This window comes from Mizuhopecten yessoensis, unplaced genomic scaffold (genome assembly GCF_002113885.1).
Source record: "Mizuhopecten yessoensis strain PY_sf001 unplaced genomic scaffold, ASM211388v2 scaffold10315, whole genome shotgun sequence".
Lineage (NCBI taxonomy): Eukaryota > Metazoa > Mollusca > Bivalvia > Pectinida > Pectinidae > Mizuhopecten > Mizuhopecten yessoensis.
The window spans coordinates 242,287-268,196 of NW_018408485.1; the positions used below are offsets into that span (position 1 = coordinate 242,287).

General features: G+C 36.2%; 1 protein-coding gene across 3 annotated transcripts; it reads left to right on the plus strand.

Moving 5' to 3' along the window:
- Positions 1 to 1,044: 1,044 nt before the first annotated feature.
- Positions 1,045 to 14,082, plus strand: LOC110460087 (glucose dehydrogenase [FAD, quinone]-like). 3 transcript variants are annotated; one of them, XM_021512799.1, is made up of 12 exons: positions 1,045 to 1,324; positions 4,394 to 4,529; positions 5,479 to 5,687; positions 6,232 to 6,421; positions 7,689 to 7,817; positions 8,136 to 8,257; positions 8,956 to 9,123; positions 10,280 to 10,430; positions 10,976 to 11,139; positions 12,366 to 12,543; positions 12,738 to 12,966; positions 13,425 to 14,082. In XM_021512799.1, exons 1-12 carry the CDS (start codon positions 1,301 to 1,303, stop codon positions 13,549 to 13,551), a joined length of 1,827 nt encoding a protein of 608 aa, XP_021368474.1. In that variant the 5' UTR covers positions 1,045 to 1,300; the 3' UTR covers positions 13,552 to 14,082. The 3 variants fall into 3 exon arrangements, with proteins under 3 accessions (XP_021368474.1, XP_021368476.1, XP_021368475.1); XM_021512801.1 differs by lacking the exon at positions 1,045 to 1,324 and adding an exon at positions 1,928 to 2,073 and having other exon boundaries at positions 4,382 to 4,529; XM_021512800.1 differs by lacking the exon at positions 1,045 to 1,324 and adding an exon at positions 1,929 to 2,073.
- The last annotated feature ends 11,828 nt before the right edge of the window (positions 14,083 to 25,910 follow it).

The following is a 25,910-nucleotide window of genomic DNA, read 5'->3' on the forward strand; positions in this document are numbered from 1 at the left end:
AATATGTTTTACCATGAATTCATATATTTAAATACTTATAAAGTGCATGATGTTACCATGCATGTATCTGGCTTGTGCCTTTTTGGTCACACAAAGATGAATCTACACAACTAGAACCAATATGATGATGAAATGTGTGTCACTTTTCTATAATACATGGGATATAACTTTTTTCTGTGAAAGTAAATAAATATGTATGTATAAACAGTCTGAAACAATTAAAAAAAGTTCCTCATAATGTATGTGAAAGGTAAGATAATTAAAAGTTTATAACCAGTCTGAAGCAATCAATATTTATTTCGTACATGTTTGTGATAATTAACACAAGTTTATGACCAGCCTGAAACAATAATTAAAAATTGATAACCTTACTTGTGATAGTATAATAAAAGTTTTATAGCCAGTCTGAAACAAGTGATAAGTTTTCCTAACATGTCTGTGATAATAAATATAATTGTTATATGTATAATCATGCAGTTTTAAGCAATGCTATTTTTCTGTTACATGTCTGTGAAAGTTAACACAAATTTATAACCAGTCTGAAGCAATTGTGAAAATTGATGTAATATGTCTGCGATAATATAAACATTTAATCCACATAAATTTATTGTTAAAAAATGTTTCCATAAGTAATTTTACAAGCATTGTTTTAAGTGTTTGAATTCAGGAACCCGCTATCAAAGGCATCTGATCGTTTTTGTAGGTGTAGTAATTCAATTTAATAAAATTACTGAAAATAAAAGAAAATCAGGGAAGACAATATAGATCTAAACATGTTAATGACTAAACAGTAAGTTATACATTCAGGAAAATTTTCCTTTCGTTGTGAAATACATATTAATAACCCTTTCTCCACCACTTACCCCTATATAACTCCTATTTGTTTTTAAAATAATGTAAATCCCGCTACAACTAGTCGTATATTTGTTGACACTGAACTGCTACTTTCACTTTCACATACTTCATTTCCGGTTAAAAATACGCAACTCTGCGGCTTTCGATTAGGTGCTATACCATTCACAGCTGCCGTTTGCCGAACTCTATTTATATACCTAGCCATCCAATGAAATGCCTTCTTTCATTAGCCAATCAAAACTACTCTTACTTCCTAATTACAAAGAAATAACTAAAGCAAGTCTATACTAACGATCATTTATTGAACAATGTAATTAACAAAGAATCAACCGCTTCATTATTATAGTCTACGATGTAACCCACTATATTTTAAGGTACGATAGATTGGATGCCGTGAAAAGTAACCTGTAAAGTCAGCTGGGGATCGACGATTGCATTAAACACGATGATTCTGGACGACATGACACAGGTATTGGCTGTGCAGTGTTACAGTTGCCAATACAGTACAAAACACTCTTTGCTTAGTGTGCATTCACTTATGTTAGGGTCATTAGAAGTAGGGTCAGTAAGGCAATGGCCTCTGTCGACGAAGGTTAATAAGAGTATATCTTTCCGTCTTGATTTGTGATATTTCTGACGTGATGTAAATTGTTTCTGTTTTGTATTCTGAGGGTTTTACGTTCCCACAGCCGCTAAAGTTATATGGAGACGGGTGTTTAGGGAGAAACCGTCGTAAACTTGTAGGAAATAAAGGATATAAACACAAAGTGTAGCAAAGTGAGCAGCAGATTAATTTTGATTTGAGTAAAGTTTCCTAATAAGAAGTCGGAGCAGAACCTCCTATCCCCCCCCCCCCCCACACACACTCACTATCCCCCTGTCCCCCACAAAAAGAATAACATTATCGACAATGCAAGTTTATATACAAGGGGTTTCTCACGCTTTTAAATTTACTGATACAGTTTTTGGCTGTCACAATCAATCAAATTGCCTATTTTTGAGACAATGAAGAGGCAGACATATCTATGATAATAGAGAACGGTTTAGGAAGCGTGATGTTGACTACGTGGCCTTGATTTTGTTTACAAAGTTCACACCGATAAAGAATCATGTTTTGCGTGTCCCATATTATGCTCCCTTCTCCGTGTGTTATTAACCTGCCATCATTTCTTTATTTCTGCACAACAAGCAAGAGCATACAACTGTTTGATTGAAAAGGTATGTCACTTACTTTTTGTTGGTTACGTTGATTTACCTATGGCTAAACAACGTAGCTGTTTGCTTTACGTATACCGGTTTATTAATTTGATAAATATTCATGCATTATTACACATCAATTGTAAGTTTTGGATGCGGCCAAAAGAAAGCTGCTTGATAAAAACTACATTGTTACTACCTTGTACGGATGAACGCCGCTGTAATCTGCCAGCTAACATAAATCTGTGAACGTTTTCTTGATAGCAGCTGAGATCATATTGTATTCTTAGTAAATAAGCAGTGCTTACTAAGTGCCCCTTTATACATTTCAGTCAAGGCATTTAAAATGGCCGATCAACTCCATTCAATAACAACTAACTGGTGCACATAAGTTCAGACGCTTATCCCTTTGATCCTTTTGTTAGAAGAATAGCATGCCACAAAGAGAGATGTCACATTAAACTTAAGTGGGGTCATTTTACGACACATATGAATTACACTAGGCATTGTATTTACATTGCCTGATTTCTGTAGACCAGGTTCTTCTCTAACTACTCCACCCTTCATTGGTTGTAAAACGTAATCACTGAAACAAAGGGATATAGTTAACTGGGGTTTACAGGTCCTTTAAAAACACAGATATCAGTCAAATAGGGAGGAATTGGAGCAGTATGTATTTATCACACTGGATTGGAGGGGTTAATGCGTGGAGTTTATTAATTTACCGAGCTAGTAAACAGTCTGGGGCCATTGGAGTGAATCTGTACACGTCTGGGCCAGGGGTTAATCGTGTGTGAACAGCCGCGCTACTTTACCGGATGAAAAGTTTAAACTTTGTAAAAGAAATACATTAAAGTGAAGTCATCTGTACGATGATATTGTGGCAATGAGGTCATAACTGTTACAATACACGAGAAAGTTTAGCTGATGGTAGACACAGATAGGGGCGAACTTCTGGCCGACGATATGCAAGGTGTCATAAAGGTGACGTAAAGGTCGGTACAGATTGGCGGGCCCATTTCTGTGTTTGTACACGGCTGAGGTGAAACACGAGTATTTTTCTAAACCTTTGTCGTGACTGTCTATTCGGCGCACATAGTCAGGTAAAATACCGTCAAAATAGATGAGTGCTAACTTATGAAAAAAAGCTTTTATTCTCCCCGCTGCACGCTCGAGAGGTTTGCAATCCGATCCGTCTGTTGACCCGCGGGAACACCATAATGTGCTCCTAAAATTATGTCAGCTCCGAGGTCGTTGTGTAATCAGCCTGCCGCTACGTGGTGCACATAAGGTCAGGCGAGGTCACCTCTCGCATTCACAAAAGGGCGGTTTAATATTTAGTTTGACTCTGATCCTACTTTTATGTTAAAAATGTGATAAGAAATTGAATGATTACGTAATGTAGAGTAGACCCTATACCACACGGAGTTATATATCCCCGGACCTATCGTACGATCTTTGCTGCACACATATGCACATATCTATGCAGATAAAAACTTCTCGGGGCCATTCCACGGGGTAGTCTATATACACCGCTCAAGTGCCCATCAAAGTATCTTCTCAACTCCCGGGTTATAAGCACTTCTATCTAAACAGAAGGTTTTTTTTATAAACAAAAAGATGCAGTCTTGGTATCCAGGTCACTTAAATCAAAACAACGTCCAGAATCAAATAAGACAAGGCTTGAAATCGTGTAGAACATACTTGTGTCTGTCTGATAAGCTTACATTTCGGATCGATTTTTAAGTCCCCCGGGTTCACTGTAACCCTGGAAGACCCAATTCTGTTTTCTATAAGTGGTATGCTTATTGTATACACACTTTAGATTATGTTTAAGTATTTAGCCGTCCCTGAGGGTCATGATATAAGTAAAGATCGAAGAAAGCGGTTGACGTAGAACAGCTCTAGTGTCCTAGATGTCAAGTTCAGGAGGGTATATACGATCGATTTTGTCAAAATAATTATTGTTTATTTGATACCACGTCGTCATTATATCTGAATGTATAAATATGATTGTGAAATTGAATGACAAGGCTAAGTTTGTTTTACCAGTCCTGATAAGCTCATCAATAAATCCAGCCTCATATGAAAACAAAAAACAAATCAGCCAGTATAGGGGCACTATATGTTTCCATAGGAATATCTACATCCTGCTGGAAAAAACGTAGCACCAAATAGTGATCATGTCAACCAGAAACTCAATTGTTCTCCAAAAGGCAGTTCTCAGTGGCGTTGTAGTCCTATCAATACAATTGATGACGCTTTGTTTTTGTATTTGAAAAGCGTATTTAAACATATACAAAAAGAATAACATTATCGACAATGCAAGTTTATATTACAGAAAATGGAGAAACTTGTTGTCACGACCATCGTTGTTGGTGTAATTGCGTATGTCTATCACCAGTCTGCGCTAAACACAGACAGGGGAAATACTGGATTTCCGTCAAAACTCAAAACGTCATATGATTACATCATAGGTAAGATTGAAAGCAACTGAAAATTAGTTTGAGATCCTATCTCACTGTCGATCTTGTCAACATGAATATTGAATACCGAGTGAAGACCCGTATCGTTTTTTTTGTGGAAAATTTGCAACGCTTAAACAGAGAATTTAGAATAACACTAAATATTTCAATTCCCTAAACCTAGGTAGCAGTGTACAGTAGCGTACGGTGGCCATGGGTGATATTTTTGTACAATGAATAACCCCTGTAATATTACATGTATCAAAATTTAAAAACAAAATCAGCACTAAAATTGGCATATACATGATGAAGTGGACTATATAGGCTTCACATTTAAAATAAAAATCGAATTTGGTTTGAGACTACATTTTTGGCCATTTACAAATCTGTGTCTATACAACAAAAGCTAGTTTTTCATGTAGTCTGTTTTTGTACTCAGCACATGTGTAAATATTGTGAAAAATCCAGTTGAACGACCTATGCTAAAACGTGAGTATTTCTGTTACCTTCTGTTTCTGTTTGCCTTTTTTGGCGTTTTTTGATATGGTAACCATGATTTTTACAAGTCTTAATTCTGGGGAAATCACTATTTGTAAAAAAATCATTCTTCTAAAAAAAAATTGTATGCAAAATGTAGTTTATAAATATATATATATATGTAGGTGTGTTGTGCAGTATAAATCCGCTTTCCATGTTTTTCTGAGACATGCCCTTTAATTTTAGGATCAAACCATTTCTACTGTACTCTGCTACCCTAGCATTTCCAAAATCCATTACAAAAATTACAACCAAACGCCATATACGCCCCAAAAAGAATGAAAACCAACATTACAGAAAAATAAACCGATACTGATATCCCATATCATTTATACCCAAACATACTAAAACATCCCCCTTACTTATACTCAACTTAATGAAACCTAACATCACTTTGTCGTCTACATCAGTCTTTAATTTTCAGTTGGAGCAGGCTCTTCGGGTTCGGTGTTAGCGTCTCGTCTGACGGAGGACCCGGATAATGACGTAGTGTTACTGGAGGCTGGTGGTTCTGACGAGACCAATCCTAACATCTATAAGGCCGGGGCCGCCCCAATGTTGCTGAGGTCGGACGAGGACTGGGAGTATTACACAGTACCACAGAAACACGCTTGTCGTGCAATGAAAGAACAGGTTCGGGATCCATATACATTTGTTTTAATTTCTTTTTTAATAATGAAGAGTCCAAAAGGGTTTTCGATACTTAATGACTTAATGAGTTAATTTTGTTTTATAGAATTACAATATCACATGCATAACGTGCATTTATTCCTTTTTTAATTTTGCTATTTAAACACATTAATACCACAAACCCTTAAGTGGCTGTGTTTTTAGAGTAGAGTGGTGGACTTCTAAGTAATGTTAAAGAATGAAAAAATATTATTCTATCAACACTATCGATCGGTAATAATCCACCGTTATTGAGACATGTTTCGAATTTCGACCAGTTTGTAATGTCACCAATAAATCCCTTTGCATTCAACATTCCATTCGCCATTTCTATCTCAGAAGCAATTTGATATCATTTGTTTTGATATGATCATTTACGATGCAGTACATTTCATTTCTGGCTGGCGATCTATTTCCAAATGCTTAAGGTGCAATCACTTGTGACTATGTGTTTACGTTCATTTTTATAAAAGATAACAGTAGCATAATAGCTTCCATTCACTCACAGCGTAGCTTTTGGCCACGAGGAAGAGTTCTTGGAGGAAGCAGCTCTCTGAACTGGATGGTGTATATAAGAGGCAACCGCCATGATTACGATAGCTGGGCTGAGGAAGGCTGTGACGGTTGGAGCTACAAGGACGTTCTTCCATACTTTATGAAGTCAGAAGACATACAAATTGACGAGTTCAAAATTTCAGGTAGTATATACTGATAATGGTTCTTTGTCAGTTGTATTAATGTATTTATGACGCTATATACATACAAGATTGTATCTATGTTGATTAAAGGCTAACAATGTGATTTAACCACTATTTCCTCATAGCATTTAGAGAAATAGAAGACTGTTTTGTTGTATTTATACTATTACATTGAGCAATAACGACCGTAAGTCATTCGTGGGAATTCAAGGTGGCGACTTGAATGGACTGACCGTACGATCCGAGACCTAGAATTTTTGGTTCATACATGTAATGGCCAATGAGACGGTGGTTAACTGCAAATTTTGAACTTTATACGAGTAAACCTTTAAGAAAAGTTCTATTTACACAACCAATAATATTTTCTATGTGATGTTTCGACAATAGTTGTCATATATGTACCGAAAGGGCTCGATTCAGCAGCGCTTTTTTAATACATGGTCATAGATGTGCGAGAGTCTTTTAGCCCCCTCGTTTCAATTTAGAACTGGTCCACTGCGGCGTATTCAGATGGCATCCTTTATCTGTCGCTTGAACAGACTGCTCTCTCTGTCCAAAACTTTGGAGTTATCCCAATCATTCACATGATTTTTCTGTGTGGCATGTTCTGTGATTGCCGATTTATTTATCTGGGACTCAGACTGCTTTCTTTATGATTTGGTGAATTTCCTTCCTTCTTGGGTTTCTGTATCTTTCCGGTGTTCATTAAGGCGGACCCCAAATCGCCTTTCAGTCTCTGAATATACGACTCGTCGCAGGTTTTCATTCCGATTTTGTATACGCATTTATAATTCATACTTACCAACCTGAAGAAAATATTTAGAAATGTCATTTCATGCTGTTATCGCCGTATTTATGTGATATTACATCTATATTGTACTGACTCGTTAACATTCCATTTTCCGGCACTGACCGCCATTTTAGCACGGACTTCAGGAGAGTCGTTCAAGGACTTGTGTATTTATATCTTCAAACTTTCCATTTCAAATATTATGAGTGTGTCAACGTTTGAATCTAGAATCTCCAGTAAAAATAAGAGGAAATTTTCTGCTTCACCTGGTGCCCCAGACCACCCTCATCTTATCGTTTAGAGAATTAGAAGAATTCTTTGTTATATTTAAACTATTACATTGAGCAATAACGACAATGAGTCATTCGTGAAATGTTTGCTTCTAATCGGTTCCAATCATTGCCTGATCGCAGCGACTTGGAGCTCTGATTCTGTGCCGGTATGTTGACACTGTTGTATATATTTGCATTTTAACAGAATATCGGGGAAAGGACGGTCCTCTTCCAGTAACTCGACCAAATGTTACACCAATGCAAAAACTATATATTGATGCTGGCAAAGATTTGGGTTTCAACGTCATCGATTGTAACGGCGAAGACCAAATCGGTGTGTCTGATTATTTGAATTCTTTGATGTATTATCTTTCACTAATATTTTCGCAGGAAATGAGGACAATGTGTATTGACTATCATATATGTAATAAAAAACGTAACAAGTGCCGAAATATTTATAGACATTGCAGGGAACTGAGCTTTAATTAGGGTGCGAGAAATGAGAACAATGTTATTACGGATACTATTAAGGGCACTGTATGGTACATGTAATCTCTTAATTATTTTAACTATGAGCGTAATCATCGTTTTATTTAAGTTACCATGAAATGTCGTAAACACCTCGGCTGAAAAAATACTGTCTACATTCCAGGCTTTTGTTGGATGCAGTCCACTATAAAACAAGGGGAGAGATGGAGTTCTTACAGATCATTTATCAAACCACATTTGGCCCGTCCCAATTTACATGTAATGCCCAACACTTTCACCACGAAGGTAAGCAGTCTCTGATACAACATAGTATATACATTGTACATATGTAAATTATCGAGGTTTGATCTGAATCACCAGAATGATTGCCCTTTGATTTGTTAGCTGGAATATAATTTCAATTTATCCGAAAATAACCGTCGATCGTTCATAGTGTAAGACCAATAATATGTAACCGATGACATCATGATGAAGTTTGTCTATCTACCGCCAACGAGAAACTGCCCTGTAGGCATGGACTCTCAAAGTGATAAGTGACGGGCGTAATACCTAGTAGTTTCTCACATCTCATTATTATTAAGTCTAATTCTGAATGGAAAACCTATACAACAAAACATATCGCGATACACAGAATGTTCCATACAAAAACCAATAACTAATTCTCTCTAAGAGTTAAAAAGGCCAAACAAACTAAACGTAAGTTTTGAAGAAGGGTAGATGTAGTTCGGGATAAACGGATCCCTCGAATTGTTACGGTATGTTATCATGACTTTCGCTTGTAATTTTGTAAATTAATTACTCAGGAAAGAAAAATACAATAAAAATACCGCCAGTTCTATAGTTCAGTATCTATAATAACTTTAGTATATGCTTTTTTTTTAACTCATTAGTCCATTTAGATTTAATCAGTTGGGATACATTAGTGACATTCATTCATTTAGATAAAACGTTTTTTTAATTAACAATCTGGACATGTGTTTAAGGTGATTATCAAAGACAAGAAGGCTATTGGCGTAGAATGCATCAGGAATGGAAGGAAGGTCCGAGTGTTTGCGAGGAAGGAAGTGATTTTATCTGCTGGCGCCGTCAACTCTCCACAACTACTGATGTTGTCGGGTGTTGGACCAAAGGAACACCTTAAAAAATTAGGGGTATAAACTATTGTATACAATATATTCTTATCCATAAAACTTATTTTACATGGATTTGACCTAGATTTATATAGCGACTGTTAGCGATGAATCAGAAGAATACCTGATCTGCTTTTTCTTTTCTTTTATTTTCAACAGTCTCCATGACAATCTATATTTTCTCATTTGTTTTTACTATTTCGAGTTTAAATTACGGTTTTGTTTAAATCATATTGTTTACTTTGTTTCGCTCTCTGATTCTCAGTACTTGACTGTCAAGTAGTTGCTTCCTTTTGGTATTTCTATTGCAATGTGGTTGACACTGCAGGAAGACTAGCTAACACCCCGAGGATTGCGGTAACCCGTTAGTACCACCGAAAAATTCTAAACGGACGACATGGCACCTTATTTAGACAAATGACCGGTGACTTGTGTGTAGACAAAGGTTTAGTTTGTTCGTGTTTTACGTCCTAATACTAGCTATGGTCATATAAGGACGTGCCAGGGGGAAAACCACCGACCTGTGGCCAGTACCTGGCGACTGCCCCACGTAGGTATCGAACCCGCGGCCCAGTGGTGGAGGGCTAGTAGTAGCAGAATATCAGACTATTTAACCACTTGGCCAACGCGGCCCCTGTAGACAAAGGAGTAAAATGAGTACGAGTTGGCAATACAATATTGCCGTCTATTACTTAGTCCATCTACAGGATGACGATCAAACCGACAAATTGATTCGATAAATTTTTACATACACTCCACCAGTCATTCCTCTGTTGAAAGTGACACTCTAGACTGTTTTAGTCATCGAAATGTCACACATAAACAGTCCCTTTGTTGTTTCATATGAACCTATGTACTGTGCAATGATTTATCAATCTATCAGTGGTCTGGGAGACATCAAAACTGATATAGGTCATAATATGAAATCATGCAGATGAAGCGATGGTAAAATATATGTTTTTCCCCTCTGCGTGGAGACGTGACATCGGAAGAATATGGATGCTTGATATGTTTTTCTATTGAAAACTAATTCGAATGACATTTTGAAAAAACGTTTGAATTGCTAATAATCGGATTAGGGAATATTTCCCGGACTATATGTTATAATTGCAATCCGGTTTTATGGCTTAAGACTACTTAATATCTGTAATATTTGTGTCAAACATTTTATTGCTAGATTCCCGTGCTTGCTGACCTTCCCGTCGGGGAAAATCTACAAGACCATTTCATGATACCTTTGGCGTTCAGGATAAATACAACAGGGCCAATAACTGGTGATAAACTGACTTCAATGTGGACAGTGAAACAGTACGAGTACTTTCGTACAGGTAAGTTCTGATAATATAATATAATAAAGTGTCTACACTATACATTCACATGCATGGTGTTTGTCTTTATGAGGAAGTAGGGAAACAGAGTTCAAAGGACGTCCGCAGGTTAATTTTAACATCCTGCTTCAATTAGGGATTTTGGAGTTTGTTTATTACAAAATGTTAAATCATTCCTTGAAGCGGTCGCTACCTTACTGGTCGATACTTTTCTGGTCGATACCTTTCCAAAACGCCGATTTCTAGACGTCAAATTTCTAGATTCTGGAAGCCATAGAAAGGAAATTTGTCCCCAACAGTGCGTGAAAACAGAATGGGATAGCTTCACATATATGTGCTGTTGTTTACAAAGCTGAATAACTTAGTTTTCCAAATTTCTATATATAATTTTACTTTTAGACTGGTGATGATTTTTTTTGTATACTGAAAGTATTTCAAAAACATAAAGTTGTTTATCAGTATAAAGCTTTAAAACTTTAATAGAACGTTTAGTTTATATTTCAATTTTTATTGTATTATTACCATGTAACATGACCATTTCGAAGGTCTCTGGTCCGCTACAGCTCTGGAGGCACTAGCATTTGTGTACAGAGATCTTGATAAGAAGAAAGAGTCCGGAGAAAATTCTGATATACAGGTGCATACATTCAGTGCGCATGGTTTAACCCCACCAATGAGAGAGTTCTTCCCCGTCAACTATATGGAAGAAGTAAGTCATCAAATTCTTTCTAATATTAACTTCTATTACGATCGAGATGAAGTATATTCATAACACTAATTGAGCACTTCCGGAAAATAAGGTAAACAAATATGGGAAATGACAAAATAAAACTATTTGTTTGTGCTTTTTTAAGATTAATGCAAGTACAACAACCTTTTCTCGTAATTTTTGTTTTGTCCAATATTGTAAAATAAAAAAATAAGTCCCCGGTTTTTTTTACATATTTTTTTTTACCCTTTTTGACATGAACACGTTTGCACACCCGGAATTTCCCTCTTGGTTACATTATAAAACATCATTCGATATATGACATTACTCCATGAAAACGGATGATAAATATATTTGAATGTGTATCAGAGGTGTACTTCTGTGTGTCAAAAAGGTATATCTGGAGTTTCTTCTATATTTCAATAAGTCACCAAATATCACTATTGCATATTAATTGCAAGGTTTTATAGATCTCTATACTTAAAGACTACTTAACCCGAAACAGCATGAAAAAAAGGAAACAGCTCGTAGGAGTTACATTTCATTATCCATGTTCCAGGATAAAGGAACACAACTCCACTTTACTATAGGAATAGTTCCATCTCAGCACATCGATGCTTATATAGATCCGTATACAATTATAATGCTTTTATCATCGCTCCCATTTGTAAATGATAAATGTACAGTTTCATTTTTTCGATTATCTTTTCTAATGGGCAAAATGTCTAAAAAGGATCTAAATATTGCAACTGTTTTGTGTGTCTATTTTGTGGCAGTTAACAGTATTTGTATCATTTACAGACAGTAGAATCCAAACAACATTTGCCACTAAGGGAGAGGCCTAATATAAGTTTGTTTTTGTAGACAGTAAAATCTATACAACATTTGCCATTAAGTGTGAGGACTAATATAAATGTTTTTAGTCTTTTGTCAAAATTTGTTTTGACACTGTAGTATTTCATTGTCAATAAAATTCGCTGAAATTAAATGAAAAGAAGGATGTACTTCAAATACCAATATATGTGAACGTCAAAATAGTCCATCTTGGTACTATTCTTGTACTCATTTCCATCCATTTGTCCCGATTATGGCATCGTTGTCCTCTTTGCAGGCGATGAGCGAGCTATCAATTACATATCCTTTAAATTCAAAACAAGTATTGCAACGTATACCCCGTATTCGGAAATGTTATTTTTGCTCTATTGATGCCTGTCTTTCGATTGCAGGTGAAAGATAAAATGTTTACTGAGACAGATGACATCGAAACGGTTTCATTTTATCCAGTGATTATCCACCCTAAGAGTAGGGGAACTATTCGACTGAGGAGCACGGATCCGTTCGACTATCCTGATATTGACCCTCACTACCTTGAGGACGAAGACGACGTACAGTTGGCAATCCAATGTATGTTGTGCATATATTCACTTATCTTAATGTCTCGTCTTTGTTCGTTCATTCACACGACAAATCACTAAGTATAACAGGTCATAGATGTAAACGTATGGGGTTTTGTTTAACCACGCTCTAAATATATGTAAAGCAGTTACATACTATATATATATCAAATGAGTTAAGTCCATTTGATTCGTTGTTCACAGCTATAAGATTTGTGGAAAAGATGGTTGGCACAAACACAATGAAATCGATCGGAATGGACGTCAATAATCGGTTCCAAACATATGAATTTTGTTCTGAGCACGAGTTCCGGTCGGACAAGTTCTGGGAATGTTATGTGAGACATTTTACATTGACCGTGTACCATCCAACATCTACGTGTAGAATGGGAGGCAAAGACGACCCGTCAGCTGTAGTGGACCCCCAGCTGAGGTATGAAAATATTAGTAAGAAGTTATGCATTATTTGAGAAATAAATATTTCGATTTTTTCGTAATTCATTGCAAAAATAATTTTTGAATAATAGTTCAACTTGCCATCTTGTTTAAATCTGAAGACGAATTCAGTCTTTAATAAACGTTATACTCTTACAGTCAACATGTCAATGTAACGGTAATGCCGTAAAAAACGTTAAACTCTTCCAGTTAAAATTTCAATGTAACGGTAATGCAGTAATGAACGAGATATCGTAATAAAAAGCCGTTGGTGTACGATTCATATTTATCCCGAGCTCATATAACAATGGTTAATTCTTTGTTGTATATTAGAAATCATTATAATTGAATATTGTACGATAACTTCACAATGCAAAAAAGGATAGTTTTCAAAACTCATTGCTTAGAATATAGTCTTTTAATTGAATAGCTAATGATTTTGTTTTCATCTTTAAGAGTTAAAGGGATATCCGGCCTACGTGTTGTCGACGCTTCTGTGATGAGAAATGTGCCCGGAGGAAATACAAACGCTCCGTCGATCATGATCGGAGAGAAAGCCGCTGATCTGATTCGGAAAAGCTGAATATATACTATACAATGTGGGGAATCACGTGACCTGAAATGATTCAGTCTGTGGAAAAGGTCTGGTTCAGTATTTAGAATTCCATGGATTTAACAAAAAAAATTGGGTACAACTTTTAGATAGCCGAAATAAACTTGAAATTATTGGAAATCATACGTGCTTTCATCTCACTTAAGGTTAAGTTTTATTCATTAATGCTGAAATTCTCTTTCAATATGAGGTTTGTTGAATATGAAGTATAACACCACGTGAAGGACAGTATATGTAAAGTAACACTTAATATGTAAGCTCCGTGTAACAGTAAACCTCCGGCTGTGTATTGTGATATCAGATGTAGCATGCACGTACTATCTTATATCTACATGCTGTAAAAGAATTAATTAACCTGTTTAGTGTTGAGATGAACATAGCACATGGGTTAAGTGTCCTTCAAGCTTTTTAGCAAATATGTGACGTAATGCCTTTTTAATGGTTTTAAAGTATTATGCGACGGTCAAGATTCCGTTTTATTAAAAGATAAATGTTTCAATATCTTCGTTTTATAGTTAGTAAAATTTGAGGGATGTCAGTAAAGAGCAAACTTAACTGTTTTAATGAAAAGAATATGGATACTGGGTAGTTTGTATAACTATGTTTACATGTGAGTGAACAAAAGGTTATTTAAACCTTATTATTACGGGTGCCAAATATATACATGTACAGTTGTGTGACCGCACAACGCACCAACAATAGCGTCCGCACAACTGTGCGATTAACAATCGTTCACCCCCGTGGTGCGCTTCTCTCCGCACAACTGTGCGATTTGATACAATTTGTTGATAAATATTACGGAATGAAAAACATACGGACGGCTCCTTTGCAATAATGTATACTGTAATTTTCATAACAACAATTAAGATAATGCACAGTTTCACAATGCGTGTTAAGCATTATACAGTGACCGTTACACTTGTCAAAAATGGCTTTGGCTCCAAGGTAACAGAACAGGTAAGTACTATTTTGATGAGTGACCGGAGTTTTACCTGGCCTGCGCCTGAAACAAAGAGCCGATACATAATACCGTATGACCGATATGAAAACACAACTGGGCGTTTAGTTTTATTTGTTAGTTGCAATTGGTATGGTCTATAGCTCCCCCTCACTTGGATTTTTACACCTCGACGAATTACGTAAGTGCGCCGGGGGAGGAAAACCGCGGTCAAGGTTCTCATACAAAGTGGCTTTGTTTACCTAAATATGGGACCATGTCCATATTGTTGTAATTGTACATGTGTCAATTCAGGTAACTTAATAAAAAAGAAAAAAAGTTAAACATCATTTCTAAATTAGAGAAAGTATAACTAGGAAGATGAGCTTAAATATGTAGCTAGAATATGAAAATATACTTAAAAAATCAAGTTTATGTGTTTAATCACGAATCCGTAAATATTTTTAAGCCATTTCTGAATTTACACCAACCAGGGTGTCGCACAACGTTCGTCCATCGTCGGCACAAATGTGCGCAAGCAATTACTGCCGGGGTACCCAAAGGCTCTATCCTTGGACCTCTGCTCTTCTTGGTGTACATTTATGATATTGTGTATGCTTTAAAGTCCAAAATAAAACTGTTTGCCGACGATACTTCACTGTATATGGTATTAGACAATCCAATTACGACACATGAAATTCTAGAATCGGACATGGAAAAAATAAATGCATTGTCACGCAAGTGGCTTGTAGATTTTAACCCAAATAAATCCGAAACTATCCTCATAAGTACGAAAAGAAATCCTCCTAATCACCCTCTCTTACATATGAACTAAGTTCCTATCAATAACGTATCTTTCCACCAGCACCTCGGAGTCTTTTTCTCCTCAAATGGTAGTTGATCAGATCATGTCAATTACATCATCTCTAAAACGTCATCTAAACTTAACCTCATGCGAACTTAAGAATTCCAGTTTGATAGAAATACTTTACAATCAATATATTTTTCATTTATAAGACCCCTACATGAGTATGGATATATAGTGTGGGGGAACATACCGAATGAGTTGGGAAAGAAACTTGAAAACCTCAATATTTAAGCCGCTCGAATTGTAACAGGTGCAACTAAATTAGTAAGCATTGACAAACTTTTCAATAAATCAGCTTGGGTCAGTTAATTCGATCGGAGGCAAAATCATAAAATTATCCAGTTCCATAAAATGTTCTATCAATATACACCTGAATATATATATAGCCTTATCCCAAGTACTGTATCGGAAGGGCATCGATATGATACCAGAAACTCCGACCATACCTTTATTACTCCAATATTGAGCAAAACTGCCTTTTTTAAGCAGTCACTTTTATCTTCTGTTATAGACCAATGGAATAGTCTTCCACAAAATGTACGATCAAATCCGTCTACAATCTTATCTTGACAAGCAACATACTAAGAAAACGCCTATCTATTACAACGTTGGAACCCGCAAGGGCCAAATATATCACGCACGACTACGAATGGAGTGTAGCTCCTTAAATGGTTATTTATTTGCTAAAAATATTGCTCCATCTCCATTAGGCATGTGTGGTGAAGTCGAAGACAATACACATTTTTTATTGGAATGTAACAGGTACGATCAAATAAGAAGACGCTACCTACAATGTTTGCCCCATAATATTACTTTGGAGGTATTATTATTTGGAGATGATATGTTTTCATTGGCTGAAAATAAGTTAATATTTCTAGCTTTACAGAATTATATACTTTAAACTGGCAGATTTTCTATAACTGAAAAATATAACATGTAAACTTGTACAATATATATCTTACCCCAACCACCTTACTCTAAGGAAGTTTAAACTCTTGTTATTTCCATTAATTATTGGTATATATATATATGCGTGTGTTGTGTGTATGAATGGTGTTATCACGTACTGAATATAATAGTTGTTGTTTAGTATACTTGGTGGTAGGTTTACATAAGTGTCTGTGACACTTGTTCCTATTTCCCTTTGTCTTCTCTATTCATTGTAATAACATGCTTGAACTGAAATAAAAGAAAGTTTAAACTAAGCAATGATCGTCCAGATTTTTATCGTTCACACACCGTGCACACATCGTGCGCACATCGCACATCGTGTACCGTTGTGCGATCCCACAACTGAGTGTATGTCATTATTTTGTTGGTATTTAAAAGCATTAATGCGCAATATTTCAAACAGCGGACATAACCAACTTTCCAATAGAATTGCACCGGGGACAGTGCAACTGTGTTGTTCTGTTGTGTTGTCTTATCTTTCTCAGCGATTGAAAAAGTGAACTTGGAAGGCTGGTTCTCTGTAAGAAAAAGGCCAATCTGAAAAAAATATGGGGTATCCGATATTTTTATTTATTTCAGAGAACTCAGCCGTGTTACGAAGATAAAATGTTTTCAAAATATCCTGTGTTGAGTCCTGAACCGACTGCCTAAATGGTCTTCAATATCCCGACCGAACTTGAAAAAGTAAACCATGTATCAGGTTATTTTACGTCAGTTAAATCCTTACGTTTTGGACTCATGAAGGAATGTGCTATGTTGTCAGAAGCTGGTAGATCTACTTTGCTGGCGAGCACGTGTGTGCTGCTCGCCCATAGCCCTTGAAGAAGTCTTTAGCATGTAAACAATGGAGACCTTAAACATGTTTTCCTGCTTATAATATCTCTATTAATGGCTAAGATAGAATCGCGAGGGTATTAATGATGAACGTAAGATACATTTATTTGATTACACCTATCGAAATTCGAAAAAGATAAAGTTTGCAAAAAAACAATATCTACACTGCATCATTCAGCTGTTCCGTGCTAGGACTCATCGGCGATATAATGAGCCAGACGGTTTTAAATTTGTTGATAATATAAATATTATGAATAAGCATAATGTGTATATTATGAACTTTGTTTCTTCTCAAAAATAATGAGTGTGTTTGTCAAAGTGGAAAGAGCCTCAGAGGAACCTTGTAAGTCGGTCATGTGACCCAATTCATTTTTCACGTCCGATGTTGGAGTCGAAACACAACCGTCTTCATGATATCGTTCTGTTTTTATAATACAGTTTTTTTCCGTGCAATATTGTCTTTCAATTAAAACGATTTAGCACAAGTAAAATAAACATGCAAATAATTCTTATCACCGTGGGAATCGGGTCATATTCCTACGCACTACAACTTCTACGTTTGCAAACAAAATGGCTGACCTAGTCACCGCGGATATGCTTTTTGCATTGATGGCGGAGGCAAAGGTATTTCGAAGCATTTCATCCGTAAAACACTATTCTCTCATCAACACAAATCAACAGGAGATGTCTCCTGGATACTTGACACACATTCAACAGCTGCATGTTCCAATTATGTTGAAATTGAAAAGGTGGTAAAGATGGCGTCAGTAGATAGTTCGCTCACTTAACGCTTTGTAAATACTTGGACAGTCTGTGTGTTTCATAGACGTTTTCTGGAGATGAAGATTGGTATACGTACACTCTAAAAAGTGTTTCCTGTTGAATTACTGAACTTATTGACATTTGATCATAGGTAAATGCATATGTGCAAGAACCGTGAATAGCTCACCAGGGCTGGCCGTTTCGGCGTCACGCTCTACCGAGTGTTGACCACGAAGGCTCCATACGGGTGGACTTGGAGTACGTATGTACGCTTTATTTATAGCGACTGCACTCTCCTGTTTCGCTTGCTATCATGGACTCTAGTCAGATGTCGTTCAACAGTGACTCTTTTGGATCAATGGATGCGACATTCACTGAGCTCTCGCCTGTCCCTAAAGCTTCAAGGAACGTCGAAATTGACTTTTCTGTGTTAAGTCTCCTTCCAAAGAATGTATATGTGGCTAAACTTTCCGATTCAAAGTTACAATGGTACCGTTCGGTATTATTCGACCAGGCCAGCAAGCTTGACAGTTGTACCATTGGGAGACTTGCTCCGAGGAAATCAACCTCGAAAAGTTCCGCGGAGAGTACATATGCACGCGACTATTTCCAACTTCAATAGCTTTTAGCTGGGGATACGTATGTTGATCTCAATGATATGCTTTCACAGAAAGGGAAGAATCTTTGCCAGCTTGAACAAAGTAATGTCGCTCACTCTTCCTCACTTGAGCTGGAGTCTGTATTGCTTGAAATTGCGAATACTATGAAAAGCATTCATGAAAGAAAAGACTCTGTGAGAATGATTAAAGAGGATAACTCCAAACTCAAAACATACATTGCTGATATTAAGCAAGAATTGCAACTCTCCTGTGAAATTATAGACAGACAGTTTGCAATTGAGATTTCACATTGCTCTCCACCGAAAAACTTTGCCGATCGTGTGCATTTGTTGTCTTCTAAAACGGCGTCTCTGGAGAAATTCAAGTCTAAAATCTCCTTACAGTCAACTGTAACAGACGACTGTAAGTTCTCGCCTACGCGAAAATGAGAAATTCCTAGTTAATATTTCTGCGGAAACTCGATATTAAACGGAATCCACTATCCGTTGCCTTGGCCAGGAAATGGATGAAGAGCTGTTTGATATGAAATATCTGCTTCAAAATACGATTTCTTTGACTTCGATGCCTCAACTCTCAGTTCGCTCGTCTTCATCTCAAGCTCCTTCTCCTGCAGAAAAGTTTTCTATTTCTTCACCCGGTTCCTCATCATCCATCGCTATCAAGCTTTCTCCTGTTGTTCCGCTTTCGTCAAAACACACCTATGCACGGACGTGTAAATCAGATAGCCCTCCCATATCATCTGTATCATCTGCATCTAGCCATCCGTTGAATCACAACCTCAGCGTAACCTCTGGTGGTAAAAGTAATGCAGTCGAAGTAGTCTCAAATTAAACTCGTTATGCAGACAGCCAGTCTGGGTTGTGTGTTCAACCACTGCACCACTCTGATCAATGTGTTCACAGAACGACGGTGTCAGAGGCGGATTTGTTGCCGTCACAAGGAGAAAGACAACGCGTATTTTTCTGAGTGGTATATTCTCTTCCAGTACCGTTGATAACATTCGATCTTATCTTGAGAAAAGAGGTATTAGGGCAACATTTATGCGTATTCTGAAGAGCCGAAACTCTGAATTTGTCTCCGGGTGTGTTAACATTCTCTCCACAGATGTCAAGAAAACGATAGAGGATAATTTCTGGTCTAACGGGATTCGTGTTCGAAAGTAGTGCTCATAAAACCAGTATTATGGTGCCAACAATAAAGCAAACATCGATGATAGCCAGTAGCGGTCTCCTTTTTTTTTATTTGTGCATCTATGCCTTGTGCATCTGTGACCGGCATCATGTCGTAAGCCTCGTACCTACACGATGCGTTACAGGCAGAAAACGTTGACATTTGCGGAATTTTAGAGCACAAGCTATTTAAGGAAAATGTTTACATATTTTAAAGTATTCATTCTGGTTACGACTATTTTGCCATTTGTGATTTTTCAACACATGCCTTATCTGACCGCAGAACGCGAATAGGAGATGTAACCCTTCTATGGAAAAGAACTGTGTCGAACCGCATAACTGTTGTTGATTCAGACGATTACCACATCACAATCCTAAAGCTTGTTTCTAATTCCGGTTTGTGGCATATTATATATCTACCCAATACGAGCTATGGTTCTAAAGCTTTTAACCAGTACATCGACAAGATAGACGTTCGATGCGAGTCTTTTTCTCTTCAATGATCGGTCATTATCATGAGAGACTTTTCAACGTTTGCCTTAGTGGTCCTCGCCTACCAGACTATCAAACCAACAGCGGTGCTCGCCTTCAACGGTGCCTGGATCGTCACCAGTTGTGTGGTTTAACTACATCGTTCATCTGTTCCGGTCCGTTGCATACTTACGTGCACCCGATTATTGATCATGTGATTGTTGACTCTTCCAAACTTGATCTTATCTCGAACTGTCATGTTGGCGGTCAGGCTTACTTAGACGTCTCAAATCATAGACCTATCTTCTGCGATATCTCTTTTACTTCCTTGTCCCAAATTGACAGTCCTCAGATGGAACGCATCACTTTTAAATGGATTCCACCTGATGGCTCCGCCTCTGCAGGTACAGCACTTTATAACGAATACCTTCTTCGTTTTATTTTGAAGTCAAACCTCAACTCTCTCGAGTTAAAATCATTCTCCGACATTGACATTTTTAATGATCGCTTGATCGAATGCTTACATGACGTCTCTTTAGCTTCCCTCCAAAAGCGGAAGTTCCGTAAATTCTAAAGCCTTAGTGGAAGGGTAAACTAAAAGAGCTACAAAAGAAATGTGGAGGTTAAGGTTATTTGGGATGACGAAGGTTGGCATCGAGGTCCCGATTCTCCTTTTCCTTCGTTTCGGATGTATAAGGACGCAAAACGTGAGTTTCGTCGTAAGCACCGCCAATTATCAGAGGATCATCTTTTGAATCTGAACTCAGATATTGAGGATGCAGCAGATTTAAATTTAAATTCATTTTGGTCCTTTATTAAAGTCCGGTCTAACAGAGTGTCCACTGTTTATGCCAGAGCTGAAATGGTGTTTGGTCATTTGACTGTGAATTTAGTCGGATTTGGCGTTGCGCTTGGGGAAGTCCTTGCTGAAAGTTACTCTCACTCAGAAGGCAGTGGTTTTGACAGTGATTTTACCTCTTTTGTAAACTCTGCAGTTTCATACTTTCTGCAAGTTAATGGTCCACTGGAAGATTCAGCTACGATAGTTTGTACGGTAGAGGAAATTAAAAGTTGTTGTTAACGTCTTCTTCATAGAAAGGAGCCAGCTTTATAGCAATCTCGATTCTATCAGTCTTAGAAAACTGTTACCGACAAAATTAGATTATTCAGAACTTGTTTTGTGTGAATCCATTACAAAATGGAAATGGATTCCAAAAACAAGTAAGTAGTACTATGACTTCATTTATTGTGCATGAAGCCATTTAGTATGCCAGTGATGAACATGGCAGAAAGGTGTTTACATGTTTCTTGGACGATTCAAAAGTGCAATGACGGTTTTTTTCTTAAATATTTGTGATATTAGCATTACTTGTCAACACAGACAGACGATATATGTCTTCTTGCATTTTCTAAACACAAGGACCAGTGGTTATGGACATATTTAAAAACAACTCTTTCAAATATTTTACTGACACATGATAATAGCGATATTGGTCTATAGTTTGACACTAAAGGTCGATCACAAAATTTCCCACTGAGGACCAGATCTGACATCGCATTAGGTATGCTTGGTTTATTATTGCTTCATATATATGTAGATCATTGTGAGCTTGTTTTTTTATCGGCATTGTGTAGAACCAAAACTAATTGTACATTAAAACAACTGTTTTTATTACGATTGTATCAAAACACCTTGATGTAAATAAAAGCTTAAAAGGGTTTTATTGTTGATGCAATTGACAATTTTCATGATATTTTAAAAGAATTCTTTAAGTCTGGTAATTTTCCTCCAAAGTTACGTTGGAAACACCTAGTGAAAAAGTTCTTCTTTGTAAAGAATCAGATGACTGGACAACTCGTTTAGATTATTCGCCTTATCTTTGGAGATTAAAAAATCTTCATCCTGAAATGAAACGTTCAGTGATCTGGTACTTTTCAAAATGTCATCCTTCATTTATTGGAACTTGCAAAACTGTTTCCAAAATGTGGATTACTCCACCTGATTGCGAACTATAATGCGCTCATTGCAAGGGTACCTTTGAGGACGCAGATGCCCATTGTTTGTTAGATTGCGGCGAATTAGAACTAGCACATTTGCGAGATACTCTTTCGACGGATAAATGATCGCTGAAATATGGTAGCGCACCAATTTCTGAACAGCTGACATCATATTGCTTTCTCAGTATATATGCAGTATTTACTATGAGTACTTTACGTCAAGGCATTGAAGATTGTATAGTTGCTCTGTCGTTGCTTTTGTTTTACATTCAAAATTCAATAAAATGTCAAATATATTGACTGTAATTTAAATACATGTACGTATACAATGCACCTAATTTGATACGAGCTTTCCTTTTTTCTAAACATTATTGATTTGAGCGTACCAGATCACACATATATATGCGTATATTATAGCACAAAGAGGCATTCGAGGTGGTCATGATGTGTGCTCTGTTCTGCGATTATGCAACAGCACATATTTTGACTTGCATATATGTTATCGCTGTAACCTTGATCAAATTTGTGTACGTGGTGTTTATATATGTCATGATGAAGGTCAACGAGCCGTTTAAAGTGCAGAAAGGAAGATATCAAAACTGTTACAATTCTAAACCATTTCAAGTGGAGAGATTGTCAGATACAGAGAGACATAACAGGGACACTGTGATGATGGATAATGCCGTGTGACGACCCGTTGTAGAGTCGTGACCAGGTGTTATCATACATACGGTTGTGTGCTCAGCTGTTTGTTTATGTATGCAGGCATATTTTTGGAGAAAATATAAACGAAGATATGCCGTGTAAGAGCGTTTCCAGGTCTCCGTTCGGGTAAAAACACTGCGCTGTATGCCATTGTGCAATTTAATGTGTTTTATCTGAACAACCCGGTATTATTCTCATAGTACTGTTTCAACAGAGTCTTTGTAGTTTTTCTTTTGTTCCTATTTTTGTTCTCGCAAAATTCTTCTCAGTATATTTCACTTCGGCTTTTAATTACATGTAACAATTATATACAAGAATATTATATTACTGTTTGCCTTACTTTCAACAGAAATATTTCATGATAAAGGAACGAAGTCGTTCCTTCAGTTTGGTATTAGGTATGGTAGTGCTCTTTGAAAAATCGAAAGGAAATTATAAAAAAAAAGAGGATATGTTCAAACAAATTTCTTTTTCCCATATCCACATTAGATAAAAAAATATGTCGCTAAATCGATTATTAATATAAGTCATACCTCTGGCTTAAGTTAACTTTCAATGTAACCAAAAAACTAACAATTCTGTCAAATATATTCCGTCTTTGAAATTGAAAATGTTATGAAATCTGTTAAAAACCGTATTTAAATATTTATAAACAAATAATTTTATTGACAATGCACGTTTTTGTTACAGAAAATGGAGAGATTTCTTGCCATGTCCATCGTCGTTGGTGTAATTGATTACGTCTTATTTCAATCTACGCTAAACACGGACAGGAGAAATACTGGGTTTCCGTCAAAACTCAAAACATTAAATAGTCATCATTTTAAGATCCTATCTCACTCTCGATCTTGAAAGAGAGAGTAATCACAATCGCCTTTCTCTTTCATATAGATTACACTCGAAAAAAATAATGAAATGAATTTTCATGTTGACTTCCACACGTACAAGACGGACTTTCTATAATGTTTACCCTAAACAGATCATATCTTAAAGAACTACAGGCATGTCTTAATCTTGTATGGAAAATATTAAGTTTTTTGTTTCCGTATTCAATGTAGACTGGCAGCATGTTCAAATTGTTTCTATTAATTATGGATGACTTAAAACTATTAATTGTTGGTTTGTCACGCATAGTGTCACTCAAATCATTCCACAGTCGTATAGTTGATGGGATGAAGGATGATTTTGTTAACGACAGTCTGTATAGAGGAGTGGTGTAGTTGTTTCTGTTTCTAAGTCTGTATTGTCTTTGTTCCCCTATTTGTATAGGAAGTAAGTCATTAAGGCACGATGGAGTTAGATTATTGTGCATTTTGTAGAATAATATTAATTTCTTGCGTTCCCTTCTTATTGATAAAGGTTCTAAATTGGTTTCTAAATATAGTGTTTTTATTCTGGCAAATGATGGTAAACCTGTTATGACCCTAGCTGCTTCCAACTGTACCTTTTCTAGATGGTGCATTTGCAAGTGAGCATCCATCCCAAACTTCACTGGCATACTCTAGTACAGGTAAAATATAAATACTTTATATAATTTCAAAAGAGTTTTTTCTGTTTAAAAGATATTTTAGTTTTCTTAGTACAGATGCTTTTTTCATGCAAGAATTGTATATTTCATATATGTGTTTGGACCATTTTGCATCTGCACTAAAAGTAACTCCTAAATGTCTGTGTTTTTGTGTGAATGTCAATAGGGAGTTTCCAAATTGTAAGCTAATATCTGAAATATTTCTAGATTTTGTTATTAGCAGAACTTGTGTTTTTTTTGTGTCATCAGCGAATAGCCTAGATATACTAAGTGTATTATCAGCAATATCATTGATATATATTAAAAACAACAAGGGGCCCAATACGCTACCTTGAGGGACACCAGCTCTTTAATTTCCTGTAGTAGAATAGTTCTTATCAAGAAGTACTTTTTGTTGTCTATTTGTTATATAAATTGTTATCCATTCTAGTAATTTCCCCTTAATCCCATACGCTTTCAAGTGAATGGCAGATAGTATGATATATTTCAATGAGTTGATGAACTGTGAAATGATTTGGCATAAAACCTGAATTGAAAGTGTAAAATAGTGAGTTATCTACAAAGTGGTTATGGACATATTTAAAAACAACTCTCTCAAAAGTTTTACTGACACATGATAATAGCGATATTGGTCTATAGTTTGACACTAAATGTCGATCACCTTTTTTGAAAAATGGTAAAACAATAGCTTGTTTCCAGTATTCTGGAAAAATTGATATGCTCAATGACATGTTGAATAATAAAGTTAAAGGCCTGGCAATGGAAATGGCAGTATTTTTCAGTAGAGTATGACTTAATTTGTCATGCCCGGACGCTTTTCCTAGCTTGAGAGTTTTTAATATATCACTAACATTTTCATTTGTGAGGATAATTGATTCCAGTACAGCACCGGTTCTGGATTCAAATATTGGTATATGTGTTTCAGTATCATCTATATCTAATATTGAACAAAAATATTTGTTAAGAATATCTGCTTTTTCATTATAATCAGCAGCAGTTTGTAGATAAGTAGTGTTTATCAATGGAGGAATAGTCTGTGATTGGCCAGAATGTTTAATTAAACGTCGCATGTGTCTCCAATATGACTTTGGATCGGTATTATTATAAGTGTCAATTATATCATTAACATGTTCATAGAATGTTTCCCTTGCATATTTTTTCATGTTATTAACTTCATTTCGTTGACGTGTTAGTTCTGCTAATACATCAGGGTTTTTATACTTCTTAAATCTTTTATGAAATTTATCTCTAATTCTTATTTCCCTGCGTAATTCTGATGACATCCATGGCTTGTCATTTGATCTTATAGTCACAAGTTTGGTTGGAATGCATGCTTTTGACATTGATAATAAAGTAGTTGTAAATTGTTCACATGCATTATTAATCGTGGTAGAGTTATGAAATAAATTTTCCCAATCATAGTTATTAATTTTCAAATTAAGTTCATTATAGTTTGCATGTTTATAAAGCCATGTTTCTCGTTTAA

Excerpts from the sequence above, each read along its gene's own strand:
- LOC110460087 (XM_021512799.1), top strand. The coding sequence starts at position 1,301 with ATGATTCTGGACGACATGACACAG. Across the intron at positions 10,431-10,975 it reads GTACGAGTACTTTCGTACAG|GTCTCTGGTCCGCTACAGCT; the intron begins GTAAGTTCTGAT and ends ACCATTTCGAAG. Across the intron at positions 12,544-12,737 it reads CGTACAGTTGGCAATCCAAT|CTATAAGATTTGTGGAAAAG; the intron begins GTATGTTGTGCA and ends CGTTGTTCACAG.